Raw genomic sequence first — 17,841 nt, 5'->3', positions numbered from 1 at the left:
TAAAGTAACCCAACTGCCCAATCTGGCAACACAGTAAAAGTTAGTGGCCGACCAAAATCTTTCGCTGGGTGATTGGCAAAGAGTTTCTAGCTTCAAGCTCTCATTTTTCAATATATATTTTGAAACTGATTTAGAAAGCGTTAACATGTAATTTATTAATTGAAAAATCTCAATCTGCGTCCGTTGATAATCTACATTATGTTACAGTTCACTCTTGTTGCAGCGCTTTAGTCGTCCAACACTTAGCCAACGTTAGTTAAGTTTTACCTGCTGCGTTACCTGGCAACGTTGAATATCCAAATAGAGATGATGGAGACAGAGTGCCAGGCAAGATCTGCTAAACACTTAGGGAACTAACTAATTAGTAAGATACACGATAACTATTCGACTTCGCAAAATGTGTCAAAGAGAAATGATGGCTTTAGCAAACGCAAAGATTGCTCTTAAAGAGTGCGAACTGAAACACTGCCTGCCACAAATATATAAGGTAAGTTACGTTGCTTAGAAACGTAAGTTAGTTAAGCTAGCAACTTGTAATGTTAACGTTAAGTTGAGAACATGAGCTCAGTTCTTCAGCGTTCAGTCCAGTCCACTTTGACTTCTGCCTATTTATTTGACCATTATAACCACTTTGTATCTTTCATATATGTGAAAAATCATTCCTTTCCTTGTTTTACCTTCTTTGACATTAGGCCGTATTGGCAGCTTCATGCCTGTCGTGTCCCAGTGACCCAATACAGTTTCTGAAAAACACCCTTACAGCCTTCCAGGGACATGATAATCTTCAGGATGTTGACTGGTAGGTAAACCCCCTTACTTGTGACTTTCCTTAAGACGGACACTTGGTGGCTCACTTGCTCAAGTTTTCCTTTACTGCTTAGAGTGAAAGTCATTGTAGTCTACCAGATGTGGAGGAGTGAAGATTTAAAGTCCATGTCAGAGAAAATCTTGTTCTTCCACTTCTCTGATCCCAAAATGTCACTGAGAGGGAAAGCTTATATCAAACAAACTAAACTGAAAGTAGTATTTCTATCACATTGAGTTTCCAGTTGGATCATGTTCTCCTCTGGTTACCTTACTCACCAGTGTCCATTTGCTCCCATTAACAGAGCCCCTTTAAGTACCCATTAGCAGCAATAAGGTACTCTATATGGATGTGCATAGATTTTCTAAACCTTTTACCATTATATTTATGCTTAAAGTGACTTTAAAAATGGACACTCCAGGGGATCCTATGCACCAGTGTCCTCAGCATGTACAGTAAGAGCACTTACAATTACAGCCCTAGTTCATTTTGTGGGACATTTCTGGTGGGGAATAATATATTGTCTTTGTCAGCTTAGGTTTTGTTTGGAACATAATTTTTCAAATTTTGCATTTCAAAGTGTTTAATCTTTAATATCCCTTATTAGACAAGCTTCTTCCACTAGCAACTAATACTCCATCACTATGATACATTACCATTTTTAACAGTTAAGTAGTGTGATGACATTTAAATGTGTTTGTGGGAGCTAAATCATTTAAAACTTCAAATTTGCCCTTGACATTATTTGTTTTGATGTCAACTTATTCTTTTTTGAGGCACAAGTTTCTTGCTGATGCACAGCAGCAACCTGCAACAACCTCTCTGACACGTAGGACTGCGGACAGAGTTCATCTGGACCTAGACGAAACTGTCTATACGAATCCAGATGACACCATGGTACAGTATGGTTTGGTAGTGTACATTGCCATTAAAAACAGGTTGAGTCCCAGATTTCTCAGACTCAAATGAAACTGATGAGTGCTTTTTTAGTTGCTGTTCTGTATTCCTTTCTAGACATCCTTTTGTCTGTTCGAGAAGGCCTACTGCTGTTACAGGAAAAATTTAACAAGCTCTTGCTTCAGGTAGGCTGACAGTATCACAGTCAAGATCAACACACAAGGGTTTTATTAATTGATCAAGGATTATTAGAGGGAAAAGAAAGACCGGGACCATTAGACATAAGCTCCATCACCATTCAGGTAGCCTTTTTCACATCTTGTTTGACTGAGGTGCCTCCTAAAAGCACAAAGTGCACTAAGGGAGTTTTAGCTAAATGAGATGAGACCATTTTTCTTAACTATCACCCTACATAGAGATCTGAGAGATATCAAAGTGGGATGCGGGAGCATTTGCTGCTCAAATAGTCATTTGCGACTGAAAATAAAGATCGTCAGCCTAATAACACTGAAATTGTCGATTAGCTTAACCCATGTGACACAAATAAGACAAGGGGGTAAACGACTTTAATAGTAGTTGGAGTGGAATTGTGTAACTGCAGAGACTTCAGTTGAAGATGGCACTAGATCCCAATGGAAACAGAAGAAATGAAAGGATTTTAACTTCAGTTTTCAGTTGTGGGAGCATTAACCAGTCACAATACGAACACTTACCCATATTTACAAAAGGACTTGCTGTCAGCGATTTCACCTACATTTCAAATAACAAAGAAAACAGCAAGCATTAGTTCAACTGTAAGTTTCTTACTGGAACATCTGGCCAATGTCATCTTTGAATTATTTTATTCAAGATCCTGCTGACACAAGTGAAGGACAAATTAAGAACTGCCTGAGAAAGTTTGAGAAATGTTTTAGTCATAATTATACCAATTGATCATGAGCACAACAGTTAAATTCACAAGCAAAATAAGTTTTTACCTACCATTTCCTCTTTCACTTTCTGATCCTCCTTTACTGTTCATAAAATCCTTTTACATTGCGGGATACAGTGTTCTTGTATCCATCCAGCTGATATGGTGCATAATGGGTATTTGATAGAGATACTTTGCTCCTCATGAAGCCATTTCTGGACTGCACAATGTATGCAGGTGGAGGTGACATGTTAGGGCCTGTTTGAGGAGGAAGCCTCTTTGTGTTGCCACTATTCCTCCAGAAGACACCACTTAAAGTAGAAGCAGAAACCTTGGATGCAGACAGCGGTTTACTCACATAGCCGCCATTTAGAAAAATGCCTCGTCTTCGTGGGGTAAGAAATGAGCCCAGGGGGTTTCTGGCGCCACGTATATCAGAGATTATATTCTTGATTCCAAACTTCCTGGACATGATTTCATTGCCAGCTAATCTTGAAAAGGCTCTGTCTGATGCTGAGGTTGGAGCCGAGTTAGTTATAGTGTTGAAAATTGCATCACCGACCTGAGATGGGATCCCACTCTGGGTTAAACCTGAGCCACTAGAAACAGGAATAAATGTATTGTGAGCCATTTGTTTTGCTCCCTGTGTGGAAGAGACTAGATTCTGCTTCTCATCTTTTGTACGGGTATTTAGCATGAATGGGCGACTAACATTGACTGTCTGGTCTCTGAGATAGCTGTTGTTGCCGCTCGAGCCTTGAAGAGAGCTGGGGGGCTTCACAGGGTGAAATCTGACTGGCTTTTTCCTGTTGAACACTTGGTCCTGAGCATCATGTGGGCTACTTGTTTGAACTCCCACATGACCACTGCTACTCTGTGATGAAGGATCATCAGAGCTTGAAGAAACAGAACCAGTAAATGCAGGCAGGTGGGCGGTGGGAGTGTAGTTTTTATCCTTTGGTTTCTTGCCAACAGTGGGTTGATATGCCTGAAATGAAAAGGCTGGTCTATCCCTATGTTTTGGTTGATATTCTGGGATGTAGTGTTGACGTCTTGGTGCACTGACATATACACTGTTGCCATAGGAAGATGGAGGCATTGGTGCAGACAGGACACTGCCTTGCTCTTCATTTTGGAAATCTTTCCCAAGCTCAGAGCCACTAGATGGTTTCTGATACCCTGTTGAAGAGTCTTCACTGTGAGATGTATATTCTGGTTGTTGGATATTCTTTTCAGTGGTTAGGGGAGTTATGTTGAAATCTTGAGAGGGGCTGTTTGGAGGGTTGACAGGGAATGCAGTCACATGGCTACTGAAAGACAAATCTTCCCCAAAGAATGAGCCAGAGGGGCTTTGTTCAGGGAGCATGTAGCTTGTTGACTGGAAATCTTCATTTCGCACATGAGGAGCACTTGTGAAAACATCAGGGTTTTCCCCAGAAGTGCCAGCAGCGTCAAAACTTCCATAATTACTCAAAACATGCTCTGTGGCTGCTAAATGATGGTGTGGGTAGAGAGCAGAGCCCAGGCCTGAGTCCTGGTTGTCATAAACACTGGTAGAAATGAGACTTTCAGTGGAGTAGACAGGATCAGGGACAGAGAGGCTTTCACTTGGAATTTGGTAGTTGGCTTCTTGTTCACTTTGTTCAAACGCTGCATTCATAGGTTCACTCCAGAATTCATTTTCTCGTGCGTCATCATAGGCAGTGCCTTCTTTTGCAGAATTAGACCTATAGCTTGTGTCAGGCTCTTTCTCAGTATTTTCAGCATTAGAAGCAATCTCGTTTTCCATCATTTGCCGTGCGGTTTGAAAGTGACTGCTCATGTCACTTCCTGGTCGTAAGAAGGAGCTTTTCATTGTTTCTACAAACCGTTTGAACTCTCTGATTGTTGGGAAACTGATTCCCTCCGCGGTTGTCTCTTGTGTGTGCTCCTTCACTAAAAGGCCGAAGGGGTTTTGATAACCAGAACTTTCATGCTCATATTTCTGCACGGAGGGATTGGACGGGACATCATGTTCTGAGTCTTGTCTGCTTTGCTCCCTCTCTTCACTGAGGCTACTAACAGAGCCAGCATCCGCATTGTTTTCATGATAGACTGGTTCTCTCTGGAGGGAAACAAAGCTTTGGTCTCTCATAGCTTGGATCTCATCCTTTGGACTAAAGGAGTCTTGGTTTGTGTTTAAAGATGCTCCAGAATGAAACTGGTTTGATGTTTGGGGACCAAGCACGCCTGCATGGCTAGTGAATGCATCATCATGGAGAGAGTAGCCATGTACACGATTGTAACCTATATAATAAACAGGAAAAAATAAACATTAAAGCTGTAGTTGGTAACTTCACATTTGCTGAAACTGTCACTGTATTCACACAGCACTAAATGCGAGATAATCTGTAAAAAAAAAAAAAAAAAAAAAATTTATTTATTTATATATATATATAAATATATATATATATATATATATATATATATATATATATATATATATATATATATATATATATATATATTTATTTATTTATATATATAAATATATATATATATATATATATATATATATAAATATAAATATATATATACACATATACACACACACACACACACACACACAGTGGCTACAGTGACAGTTTCAGCAAATATGATGACATAATTTCCATAAAAAGGTATCAACTGTGGCTTTAACATTACATTTAATTCATATTTTTCATAGTAACCTAGTCAGGAGTAATATAGAAATTATATTCTTACCGTTTTGAGGAAGAAAACAAATGAAGCCCCATGACAGCAGAGTGCAAAGCCAAGAAACCCTGAAAAACAATTAAGTTAGAAAGAAAAAAAGTAACACAGGCCAAAATTAACCACAAACACACTTGAAATTTTTTGGTTTACCCAAATGGAAGAGCCATGGCGAGTAAGTTCAACCACAGCGTCCACGTACAGCAGCGACAGCAGCAGACTGTTGATTAAAACTACCAGGCCAGATAACAATCAATCATGCTCCATCCTCTCTTTCTCCTTAAAGTTTGAGAAGCAAGGGATGATAGGAGGTGGGCAGGGAAGGGTACTGAAACTTTTCAGATTCGGCTAACACTGATTGTAATTAGGTGATTGTAGACAGCTGGTGCTGTGTGGAAAATCAGCCAAATTAGACAAGCACAGGTGGAGCCTTTATTCAAAGGGCTGCATGGTGATGGCTCAGATATCACTAAAAAGCAATGTAGAAATTCCTCTGGAAGAGTATAGCTTTAAAACATCTGCTGCCTTCCTCTTCATGTCCCCTTGTGAAGCCATGTGTCTTGAATGTATATATATATATATATATATATATATATGTATATATATATATATGTATATATATGTATGTATATGTGTGTGTGTGTAAATTGTACACAGCTAATAAGGGGACACATTCAAATAATCTTTCACACAAAAAGTTAAAGCCTCTGAAATAAGAGATAATGTAGCTCAAAGCTGAAATTTGATCCATGTGAATGAAAGTCCTGAATGTTTTCTCTGGGTCATTGTCAACAAGTTGCTGAGTTCATGAGGATATTCTGTTTCACAGATTACCTTTCACCTGTCTGTTAGCAGTGCAGACTTCACCATTACTGACCTTTTGTCCAGTCAGTCACTCTGTCCTGTTTGAATGTCAAAACCAGCTTCAGTTCAGATCTTCATTAGAAAAAACTTACTGAGATGAAATTATAATATTCATTGTTAATGACTCCTGTCCTGTTGAGTTAATGCAGCTTTCAGACACTCTGCCTGCGCACCTTTCCACTGAATTAATGATGAGCTGTGTTTGCTGTTGGGGACAGGAAGTGGAAGAGGTTCACCATACAGAGTAAGAGAGATGCCATAGAGCTGTTGGTGAAGATGAACATGGCAAAGAAGCACTATGACAGGAAATGCCAGCAGGTTGCATTCACCAAATGGACAAAGCGTGTGGAATTACACAAGAAGAAAAAGGCTGGTGAGTCGTTAATTAAATAATTCTGAATCTGATCACGAGGAGTTTTGACTGTTTTGGCCAGCTGTGACCCTCTTGTACATAGCCAGAGAAAACATGCTGTGTGGTGAAGAAATGTGTCCAAGTCTTTCCTGACAGTCTGCCCCACTGTATACACCCACTGGTGTGACTCATTTTGTCCTCTGCACTTTTCACTCTGAGACCTGACTCTACTTAAATGAGCTAAATTTGTCTTGAGATCCAGGACAGTCCAACTTAGTGATCGTAATATTATTGCCATAATTTAGCCCACATGTTGTCCTCGTCTAAGAAAAGTGTTCCACATTTGAAAGAAGATTTACATTTCATTTCAACTTAGTTGCCATGGAGAAACTCGAGAGACTTGTGAACGCTGGTCGCCTCAAGCGCATCATAGCTGCATGGCGTAATGTTGTGAAGGACTCAAAGAGGACAAAAGAGTACTTTAAGGTAACATTTATTTAGGCTTTAAGTGTAATGATTAATGAATTGTAGCTAGTTTCTTCATTCTTGATCTTGTGATTGTGTGAGTTTCGCAGAGGTTGGAAATGGAGCTCGGCAACAAAGTCCAAAATATCAGGGAAGGATGTGACAGCCTCTCTGTGCTCCCTAACAACCTCTCACTAAAGGTAGTTCCTCTTAAACGACACTGCACTCATGTGTCACTCATTCCTATGACACACTAGAAGACCTCGAAAAGACTTTCAAAGTCTGACACCCTCTCATGTCTAAAGACAATCTGAGATTTTCGTGACATATTATATCATTTTGCAAAGAATAGAGGGCCCCTATTTGCAGGGACTACAACTAGATTCCTTTTGAGATGATTTCCTATCTTGCTCTTGGTGGAGAAGATTACGCCAAACTTCCTTTAAGAAATATGAAATATTAACAATTCCTTACCTGGCTGCAGAAACACATAACTTTAGAAATATTAAAAGGGTCATGTGTCAACAATATTCTTGTCAATTCTGCATCAGTGTGATACATTAAACTGTATTTGCGCACAAACTTTACATTTTTGATTTTGTCGCCTCAACTTGCTACCAGCCTCGGTTGGTTACCTGCACTATTTTAGTGGGAGGAAACCATGACAATAAGAGGCAAAGCATTCCAAATTTTTAGATTCTCACTAAAATAAGTGCTGCTTGGTGGATCAGATGCACGCCCAATTAAACACCGATTGTTGTCCACCTCACAACTCCACCAGTTTCCCCTCCTTTTCCACAATCCAAGAAAACAGAAACTTGGTCACATTCTTGAGGCTTGCCGGAGTTCCCATCATGTTTATGGTCTGCCCGGTTTGCTGCTTTATGGTTGGTGCTGGAGAGATTGCACTTGCACTTGCACTTCAGTATTTGCATGAGCCAAGACTAAAAACGTATATGTTAACATGTTGGATTTTATCGGAATGTTGAGACCAAACGATAAAGATCTTAGGAGCATGCCAAATGAGGTACAACTCTCATGATTTTATTCTGACATAGAGTGATGCAGGAATGAGTCCTAAAACCTGGAAATGATTTAGCATTTTATTGTTCCCGGTTTCCTCATGTTAAAGCATGTCATCACAGCGAGCAAAGGTTTACAGTCTTGTTATGGTGGCAACGTTAAGTGATGCAACTGTAGTGTGCTTTGTCATTAGCCTAATGTTCGCTTTTTACTACTGGTGAGTGCATTTAGGCTTCAAAAATCATAAAAGTGGTCTAGAAAATCACACTTCAAAGAACAAGATAGGTGTGTGCTCGAGGACCGTCTTTATCATGTGATACTCAAGAAAACACGCTGACAGATGCATTTTAAATAAGTTAAAAAGCCTTTATTTCAAAACAAGACTGCTTACATGAAAACACCAACCGGTTTCAACCCTGACGAACACCTTAGGGTCTGAAGTTCATTTTTTCTTCCCATCATAAAAGTCGTGTTCATTTGTAAGGATTATCTTGCTCAACAAAATGTTTCTTTGCCATGGAGCTTATTTTCCGCAGTGATCCAAAATCCAGTGGAAAAATCCTATTGGCTTAATGTCAAGGGTACCAGGGCGAAGCTAACTTCCACATTGGCCTACAAACAACATAATTCCTGCAGCACTCTATTTGTCTGACAGTGAAATCTTTGAAAAAGACCTTTGGTGTACGGCTGGCTTCAGCCACACAAAGAGATGATGGCTCTGGATTTAAAGCTGTAGCAGCTTCACATCTCTGTTCTCTAAGCAGCCATTGATGAGATCATATCTGTTACATAAGACTTAAAGTGGCCTCCACTGTAAACATGCCTCTAGTCTCTTTGAGGCCAGTTGATTAATGTCAGTTGCAGGTCATTATGGTCTAGTATACCGATTAGCCATTACCACAGAAAGGCTTGTGCTTATGAGACACTTCTTTAATCTGTTGCTGTTTAGGTTTTTTTTGCATATCAATAATAATATTCTTGTAGTTATATAATTATAGCCGTGCTTTCATACCAGTGGCTCTGTAGTTTATAAATATGTTAAAACCCCCAGTAAACATCATTTTGGCTCAGCTTGCACTTTACCAGACATAGCCTCTTGTAGCCTCCGTTTGTTTTGGAGTGCACTTTTGGCTTTGTTTGCTCTGGTGTTTCTGTCCAACACCTCGTCCAATAAATAGGGCTTCAGCATGTCTATGTTTGGAGAAAGCAAGAAGCTGCTTGCACACTGACATCATGCTGCCTTGCAAAGCGGCAGAGGCAGAGGTGGCAGTGAATCTTGCCTGCTCTGATTTTGTCTCTTAACTGTCCCCATGACATTGCCCAAACATTTCCGAAATAAAAACAATAGCTGATTATGTGAGATTAAAATATCGAATCCCGTCATTAGAAAGGAATTTGCTTTGTTGCTCTGATTTTTGGATTACTTTCTTAGAACATCTAGCATAGAGAGGGGTGTGCTTAAAGGTCCAGTATGTAAGGTTTAGGGTGATATATTGGCAGACATGGTATATAGTATTCATAACTATGTTTTCATTAGTTTATAATCACCTGCAAATAAGAATTGTTGTGTTTTCATTACCTTAGAATGAGCTGTTTATACCTACATATGGAGCAGATTGTTGTTTCTACAGTAGCCCAGAATGGACAAACCAAACACTGGCTCTACGTAGATAGGGCCATTCAGGTTTTCACATTTCTGTGTTTTTGCATCAGCCACTGTGGTTCTTCATGCATGGCCCATGGAAAAAGTTTCAGTTGGTTGCAATCTGCAACTTCACCACTAGATATCACTATATCCTACACACTATGCCTTTAAATATTTGTCTTTTCACTTTTATTTGCAAAACACCAAACATGTTTCACCAACATTTATGTTTAAGAACATGTACAAACCTTTTCTCCAGCATATTTGCCTTTATGACAAGAACAGTGTATGCGTCTGCTTTTCATTGTTAAAAGCCGCAGGCACTGAATACATGGTCAGCTGTTCTCCCTTCCAAAACAAAACTTCCCTTCACTTCCAAACTTAAATTCATTTATTTAATGAACTCAAACAAGTTCCAAATATTGGTCTAAATAAACTTTATAAAGAAACAAAACGAAAAAATCCATTTATGTCATTAAGAAAGAGTGAAACAGTGGTCGAAGACTGTATCGTTACCACGGCTTCAGCTGCTCAACATTTACTGAAACCTGCCTCAAAAGCTCCAGATGGGGCTGTACATGACAATAAACATTTATCCGTTCCAACAAATACAACCCAAAGCTATAATGAACAAATTTGTATTAAACTTAGTTTGAATACCAAAAAATATGCTCAAAATATGTGACATATAAGCAAAGTTAAACTTTTTCTTTTAGCGGCTATCGAAGTATCGAAGAGCACATTAAATGTTATTGTGGAAAAAATGAATGCCTTACAGTACTCAGATATTTGTGAAATAAATAGAAAGGAAATTCATATTCGTCCACCTTTCAAAATGATCAAATATGTCACTTTTTTTTTATTTTTTTTATTTGCAGATCTTTAGGTATTTAGAGTTGCGAGACTGGCTAAAATGTGCTGAGGTGTGTTGCACGTGGAAAGAGATCATCCAGTCAGGCGCACTGTGGAGTCAGGTCTGTACTGGGAGATTGCTTCTTGTATTTTATACGCAGTCTTGTTTAAAGTTACACTTGAAACAGTAGTATTAACGTTCCCCAACATGTGTGTTCCTGTCAGATCAACTTCTCTGTAGAGAAAGACTGGATAACAGATGGCACAATGAAGCAGATTCTGCAGAACTACCGCCCATTTGTCATCCATCTCAACCTGCGTGGCTGCACATCCCTACAATGGCCCAGCTTGAAATGTATCAGTGAGTAATGCATATTCTGATGCCAGATTTTTTTGTGTGTGTTTCATGTGCTTTACCCATGTTTCACTTAGGTGTGTGTTGGTGCATACAACTCATGCTCCTACAGTAATAATTAATCAACACCATCGATAAGTTGATATTTTTTATAATTTGAAAAACATAAAAAAGACAAACATTAAAGCAACATTGAAAAATTTAGTTTCTCCGTCTGATACAGACGGGTTTATGGTACTGAACGTAAATCAAGATGGGAAAAAAAAGAGCTTATTCAAAGTCAGATTTTTCGGTCAGATTTTCACTTGAGTCAGGACAGCCTGATGATCTGGTATTTCTGCGGCGCTCTCAAGTGGCTCGGCTCCAGCTCCTCCTCCAGCTCACCCTGCACTTCCATTGGCGTGTTCCACAGTTCAGGGTCTGTTTGGTCTTGATCTGTTCTGCTGTACTGTCTGTCCTTTGGACACTCTCTGTTGTAGGAACGCACGTACTCCGCCACACTCTCGCCAGTATGTTCAGGAGGGGAGCGACAGAACAGGCCAGAGTGCCTCACCCCTGGGTGCAGATGCAGCCAGTACACCATGTAGTGGATGCTGGAACAAAAATGCACTCAGTTTTTAATAATCATTTGCATTTGCCTAAAAACAAAAATGATATTTGAGTCGAAGAACTCACCTATAGTCACACACCCAGGGGTTTCCTCCCAGTTTTAGCTGTGACAGGAAGTAAAGGTCTTCCAGAACCCCGTACTGGATAAAATGCAGGCTGTTTTCGGACAGGTCCAGCTCACGAAGGTGCAGGAGCCCAAACAGGGAGGCTAAGAAAAAGAGCGCATCCATTTACATCTTGCTTTTATCAGTGTAGTTACATTTAGACCGACCTGTTACTGTTTATTATTTACCAAGGTAAAAGCCACGTATGTAATCAAACTCTGACAGGAATGTGTGGGCTTGTGATCAGTTTGTATCTGAATAACTTAAGAAGAGTGATCACTTTATGTCTGTAAGCCTCTCAGCTTTCCCCAGTATAAATAAATCCAATACTGTATACACAAAGATGGCAGAGTGCCCACTGTCTCCTTAAAGGAAATATGGGAAACAGAAGTCTGCAGCAGTTGTATAACATATTCTCAACCTTTTGGCCTTCCATATGCTATCCATCAGCTGAAGAAAAACACAACTCTGTTTGTGTAGATTTTTATACTGGATATTACAGGAAATATGAAGCGCACACTGTCATATTTGCCGGTTATGACTTATAAGTATGCAGAAATAATAGCATACATACCTGTGTCGATGCGCTCCATGTTGTTGTGACTGATGTTCAGGGTTCTGAGGCTCCTCGCTCCCTGGAATTCTCTGGCTTTGAGATGACGGATCAAATTATGGGACAGATCAATATGAACGACATCCTCTGGAATACCTGTGGGCACCTCAGTTAGACCTAAACATAGAGGGGAGCAGTTACTTAAAGGGTTACTCAAAAGATTTTCATTATTTTACCTCTGCCAAAAAATATAACTGTGCTTCATTTATATGTTCAGTATTTTTTAATTGATTAGAATGATCCATTCATTTTTTTAAAGTAAAGACTGCACTGGGAAATCATCTGAGAACTGCAGTGAAAATTTGGCACATGGACTCTATCCATAACTGAATGTGATACTAAAATCTAGGCCTCCTGCCAGTGCGAGACAGATAGTAGTAACACATAATTTGATTTACTCTATTCTTAGGGCAACTTTAAAATGTTTTGCAGGTTTTCCAAAGGACTTATTCTGATGTATGGGCCAAACGTTGTTTAGCTAATGCTGTGCAAGTTGTTCATAATGTGACAAATGACTATCAAGTGGAATCAGTCAGAGGCAGAGGAAGCAACACAACCTTCAAAAGAAAACACCTGCTAAACCGATGTTTCTCTTTGCCAGTTCTACGTCTGGCCCCCAAAAATTCTCTGAGAAATGGAAGTTTAGTCATTCCAGTCATGCAACAGTAATGTTTAATCATGAACATACGGGCTCTATGACATAAAGCGTTAGAGGTATTTTTCCTAACCCCACTGTTGCATAAGAAACATGTGTGCAGAATTTTCAAAAACACAGTGAGGCTCAGAGTAAGGCTCCCTAGTTTTGCAACTCAAGGCTCACGTCTAATTGTCAAAGAATTCACCAGGACCACTGTCCCAAATAAATTAAAAAAAACATGACAAGCAAATGTAGAAAAAATAAACAGGGCTGTAAATATGTGTCACTGTCAGCTGTTAATAGTGTTAGGACCTTCTCTGATGTGCCTGAAGCTCGTCCTTTTTCCTGAGGAAATATTTGTTTTGGCTTGCCAACACATCCCAGGTTTTACTTACTTGTTTACTTTTTTATTTTTCTATTTTAAAAAGCACAATGTACGTTAATCAACATTCAAACAAATGTTAATGCCCCAGAGTTAGCTAAAAGGCTTGTTTTTTATTAGCAGTCCCTTTGCCTGATGTCACTGGGCATCCAAGAATAATAAAAATAATACAATGTACAATAGTTAAAAACACACAATAATGTGCTTTGTGTTTAAGTGTCTGTGGAGCTTCAATGGTTTTAGCGCCTCATTTCACAGGATTTAGATGCATTCAACACACTGCTTTCGGCTTTTATTGGCACAGAGTTGTCTCCCACATCACTTTTTTGTTTCAAAAACTGATCCATTTTGTGTCACTACATCCCAGGGAACGTTAGCTAGCTAAAAGTGGCAAAACCAAGTGATGACCTCTGGGGCTGAAAAGTTGAGCCAACGCGGAAGTGCGGAAAACTACAGTTCCTCGAATGGCCACTTGAGGCTGGCTCCAGAAGTGAGTCAATCCTCATAGACCCCCATGTTCAAATGCCCAACTTAACAAACATGTTTACAGCCTGATACAAAAAACAGTATTGGTCTTTGTTGCTAATTTCAACATTCATGACAACTGTGCAGGGGGTGAATTTTTATATAACTTGTCCATTTACATTTTATTAAGGCTCAAATTTAAGCATAATTAAGAGCGGGCCACTTTGAGTGACAGGCTGTCTGCAAGGTCTGCGTAAGATCCACCCCTCACTCTTCCAAAGCTCCATCCCCACATCTGATCATGGTCACTTCTGGCTACTTCTGGCTGAAATGCCAACTTGAGGCTTCAAAACAGCAGTCCACAAACCAGTGGATGATGTTAGGTAACGTTAGGTAGGTAGAGGTAGCTACATCCATTATGTGATTGGCATGATGGTATTCAAATGTAACTGGTCACTGAAATTACGCATTTTAGTTTGACTGTTTTTTATTTATGTGAAGCCTTGATCACATTTAGATATGAAAATTACTCATTTTGTAAATTTAAAAAAAAAAAAATAATAATAATTATTATTTAATCCAATCTTCAAGGCCCACTGGTTGAGAACTGCTGCTGTAGGGTACATTAAATCAAACTCATTTAGGATAAAGTTGATCGGGAACTTGCCTCGTTTACTGCAGTCCATCCGTACTTGGGGGAAAAGGTAGGTATGGCAAGCTGTGGTGGCGTCTGGTTTTGTACGGATTGGAATGGGGTCTAGAGGGCCTGCAGGATCTGTTTGGTCACCCTGTGGGTCACCAGTTGGGTCTGATTCCTTACAGAGTAACTCAGGGTCAATCTGCTTCAACTTCATGCTTTTTAGCCTCGGGGGCTCTGCACACCTACAAGAGGAGACACTGTTAAGTCATGCTAAAATCGGAGTTGATATTTGGAGGCTGTTTGTTATCCTGAGAATCAGTAATGACTCCTACACCTGTGGAATCAGAGCAGTATATCGAGGTATATCAAGCTGTTTTTGTGGTGTCACTCACCTGGCGTGATTTCCCAGATTACGGTTGCTTGGGACCTGAATGGTGCGCACGAGACTGTCCAGCGGGCAGAGACATTTCCAGGGGTTATCATATAGACGAAGGTAGCGAAGGTTTGGCATGGGGATGAGGGCCTCCTCACTTAGTGTCCCCAGGCGGTTGTGCTGAAGCAGCAGGGTTGTAAGGCGTGTCAGGCCCACGAAGGCCCCCTCCTCCACCAAAGATATCTGGTTCTGCTGCAGGTCGAGACTGGTTAAACTCTCAAATCCAAAGAAGGCCCCATCACGAAGGACTTTGATCCGGTTGCGTGCTAGAAGGAGGTGCTTTGGTTGTTTTGACCAGGTCTGTGAGGTGGGAACAGAGCTGAGACGCCTGTCCTGACAGTCTACGAAGACGTCTCCAGATTCTGTCGACTCTAAGCACTTCGGTGACACAAGCCTGGAGGGGCCCGATCTGCTGTGACGCCCACCACTTCTTACCCTGACAGTTTTCAAACACATATCAGAGGAATTGATGGCTCGTCAGAGTCTACATGTGGTCATTAGTGAAGGTGAAAAATGGACTGAACAATTAAGACCCAAGAGTAAATCCATACCTGTCCCGTGTGAGTTTGTGTCTGGCTCCTCTGAGGCCTCTGCCCTTCCCTGGCTTTTTCATCTCCGTTGACGGGAGCAGGACAAGGAGCAGGGAGGCTAGGAGGAGAAAGGAGGTCACACGCATCTTGTTCCTTGCAGGGACTTTCTTTTCAATAAGAAGAGCTGGAGAAAAAAACAGGATTTTTGGATGAAAGTCTTACAAAAACAGGCTTGGAAACAGAAGCAGTGGGTCAAAGGTTAACAGTGTTATTGTTGATGGAACACAGCTGCTGCTTACCCTGAGGAAGAAATAAGAGATAGCACATTATGTAAGAGATAAGAGTCATCCAGGAATGTATATACAGCTTTGAAAGAAGGCAGAATACTTTTGATGCTCATGTTCTTCCCTATATGCTGTTGTATATTACTAAATTTCTAACAAGGGTTTTTTTTTTGTTTTTTTTTTAAATGTGGACAACATAGTTTGACTAGCATTTTTTTCTGCTCTTAACTTGTTTTCCCTGAATTGTGTTTTCTTAGGTGAATGCAGAAATCTCCAGGACCTCAATTTGTCAGAGTGTTATAATGTTACAGTAAGTAAAACATGGTAAAGAAGTATTTCACTGCTAATAAGATGGTCTGTTCACAAAATTTGGCTGTGTATGCAGCAGAAAGATGCACATACTTTTGAAATTGATGCTACATGACAGAGAAAACACAGTTAAAGGGCTGTGGCTTTTTTTTTGCTCAAGAGGTAAAAAAACTTACAACTACCAGAATGCACTGCGCCACACTGGACCAGTAAACGCTCCCACTGGTGGGTGATGTAATGCAGTTTGCTTGTCCGGAAAAAATGGCGACCAGCTGGCAACAACTGACCTCGTATTATAGTTAAACAGTGCACTACACTATGTTTCTGAAGACATTTTAGACGAGAAACAGGCAACACAGTAACATAATCTTGGTTTAAATTTGATCAGCACTGCCCCAAGTTTTACTGTTTGATTTGAGTTTGGCCTGAGTTTGAGAGCGGGGGAGGCTGGGGTCTCTCTCGATCCACTTCTATACTCTTTTTGTCTGTGGTGGCAGGCATACGAAAATCAAGGCTATTCAAAGAAGACTGGCACACTCTCTTTGACCCCATGGGAGGTTCCCTCAGGTGGTCTTTGGGTGCACCCTTTAGCCTCCTTGGGTGCACTTGGCCTGACAGTACGAGAGCCTTTGTGTATGTTTTTTTTTATTAAGGACCTTTTCAGTAATTGCAGAATTGTATTTCTCACCCTTCATCGTTTTGTATAAAATATATCCTGACTCAAGGCTGACTGTGGACGCCCCAGTGAAACAAATCAGTTACCCCCTTGTTCTGTGTTAGTGCACCAGCTATTTTGGCAGGTGCAGACCAGATTTCACTGCGCATGTGTTGTACCCCAATGTTATGACGTGACATGACGCTGTGACTTCCCCTCTTTTTAACCTCCTTGACATAAATGTGAAATTACAATCAGAATTTCAAGCAATGGCCCTAGAGCCAGCAAAAATCGACTGGGTGATACAAAACACGGAATCTGGCGGATTTTTGGTTGCAAATGCGCAGGGAGTTATGGGCACTGGTAAGATGGAGAGTGAAATTTACCACAGTTAATTTACACATTCTACCCACATTGTTATGATACAAAGCTGGCTGAAAATCAGCGAAGACTAATGATAATGTACAGATAGCAAAAACCTAAATCTACAAGAAAATGTACCATCTTCATATCATATGTAGAACCTACTTTTTGCACAATTTTCTAAAGTTAAATGACAACTCGTCTTTTATTAAATCAACGAAAATGTTTGAAAAATAGTTTTTTTTTTACTGTTTTATGCATTGCAATCTTACATAATATGTATTCAATTTCATGTAAGCGGAGTGGGTCATTTTTTCCTGACGCATTGTTGGCTGTGATATTTCACTGTGCCATACACTCTAGTAACAGGTGCCACACAGAGAAAACATAGGGTAACATTTAAATCTCTGCTCTTTAACAGGATGCGGTGGTCCAGAGGATTGTCGAGGGCTGTCCCTGCCTGCTCTACTTGAACCTTTCTTGCACACTTATAACAAACAAAACTCTAAGAGAACTGTCCAGGTAAACCTCCAGTTGTGGTAAAACTGGCATGTCACTAGATTTGTGCTCTAAACTTCAGTCTGTCTCACTCACATTTCTAAATTTAACAAACACCTCCCCGTACTAATACTATACTCCTTTCTGGCATCCTGCCCCTTGGTTCCCAGAATTAGCTCCATGTCTGTTTGTCCAATGGGCCTCTGGCTTGTATTTCATGTCTCAGAGCAGCGTGGTCAGTGCCAACCTAATGATTTAGAGGAGCAGATGTGGCACTAATAACATTATGTCAAGACTATGCAGTTGATGATAGATTTACAGTCTCAACAGCTTGTAAGCTCTCTACGTCATGTGTAGTAGTATTATGCAAACATGTTTTGGAAATATTTCCATTTTACTATGCAAGAATTTGAAAATA

General features: G+C 40.1%; 3 protein-coding genes across 3 annotated transcripts in view; 1 reads left to right on the top strand and 2 right to left on the bottom strand.

The window, feature by feature from the left end:
* Nucleotides 1-261: 261 nt before the first annotated feature.
* Nucleotides 262-17,841, top strand: part of fbxl13 (F-box and leucine-rich repeat protein 13) — a 21,928-nt gene continuing 4,348 nt past the window's right edge. Inside the window, exons 1-11 of the mRNA XM_078167986.1 lie at nt 262-487; nt 693-799; nt 1,582-1,702; nt 1,820-1,887; nt 6,428-6,582; nt 6,938-7,047; nt 7,137-7,226; nt 10,573-10,668; nt 10,772-10,907; nt 15,856-15,908; nt 17,347-17,447. Of these exons, the coding sequence (XP_078024112.1) occupies nt 398-487; nt 693-799; nt 1,582-1,702; nt 1,820-1,887; nt 6,428-6,582; nt 6,938-7,047; nt 7,137-7,226; nt 10,573-10,668; nt 10,772-10,907; nt 15,856-15,908; nt 17,347-17,447 (1,127 nt within the window). The 5' untranslated portion in view covers nt 262-397. The remainder of the gene's footprint in view (nt 488-692; nt 800-1,581; nt 1,703-1,819; nt 1,888-6,427; nt 6,583-6,937; nt 7,048-7,136; nt 7,227-10,572; nt 10,669-10,771; nt 10,908-15,855; nt 15,909-17,346; nt 17,448-17,841) is intronic.
* On the bottom strand, nt 1,916-5,703 carry LOC117262663 (uncharacterized). Its single transcript, XM_033635728.2, has 5 exons — nt 5,499-5,703; nt 5,358-5,416; nt 2,684-4,898; nt 2,416-2,452; nt 1,916-2,324 (listed from the first exon to the last, which is right to left on the bottom strand). The coding sequence occupies exons 1-3, from the start codon at nt 5,513-5,515 to the stop codon at nt 2,713-2,715; spliced, it is 2,262 nt and encodes a 753-aa protein (XP_033491619.1). The 5' UTR covers nt 5,516-5,703; the 3' UTR covers nt 1,916-2,324; nt 2,416-2,452; nt 2,684-2,712.
* LOC117262664 (leucine-rich repeat-containing protein 17-like) overlaps nt 11,036-17,841 on the bottom strand; it is a 7,326-nt gene continuing 520 nt past the window's right edge. The window contains exons 2-7 of the mRNA XM_033635729.2: nt 15,336-15,498; nt 14,744-15,220; nt 14,379-14,593; nt 12,189-12,344; nt 11,577-11,718; nt 11,036-11,494 (exon numbers count right to left, since the gene is read on the bottom strand). Coding sequence (XP_033491620.1) covers nt 11,212-11,494; nt 11,577-11,718; nt 12,189-12,344; nt 14,379-14,593; nt 14,744-15,220; nt 15,336-15,460 — 1,398 coding nt within the window. The 5' untranslated portion in view covers nt 15,461-15,498 and the 3' untranslated portion in view covers nt 11,036-11,211. The remainder of the gene's footprint in view (nt 11,495-11,576; nt 11,719-12,188; nt 12,345-14,378; nt 14,594-14,743; nt 15,221-15,335; nt 15,499-17,841) is intronic.

The sequence above is a fragment of the Epinephelus lanceolatus genome, chromosome 5 (assembly GCF_041903045.1).
Source record: "Epinephelus lanceolatus isolate andai-2023 chromosome 5, ASM4190304v1, whole genome shotgun sequence".
Classification (NCBI taxonomy): Eukaryota; Metazoa; Chordata; class Actinopteri; order Perciformes; family Serranidae; genus Epinephelus; species Epinephelus lanceolatus.
The sequence above is the reverse complement of the archived record's forward strand: the minus strand, read 5'-3'. Positions and strand labels throughout refer to the sequence as shown.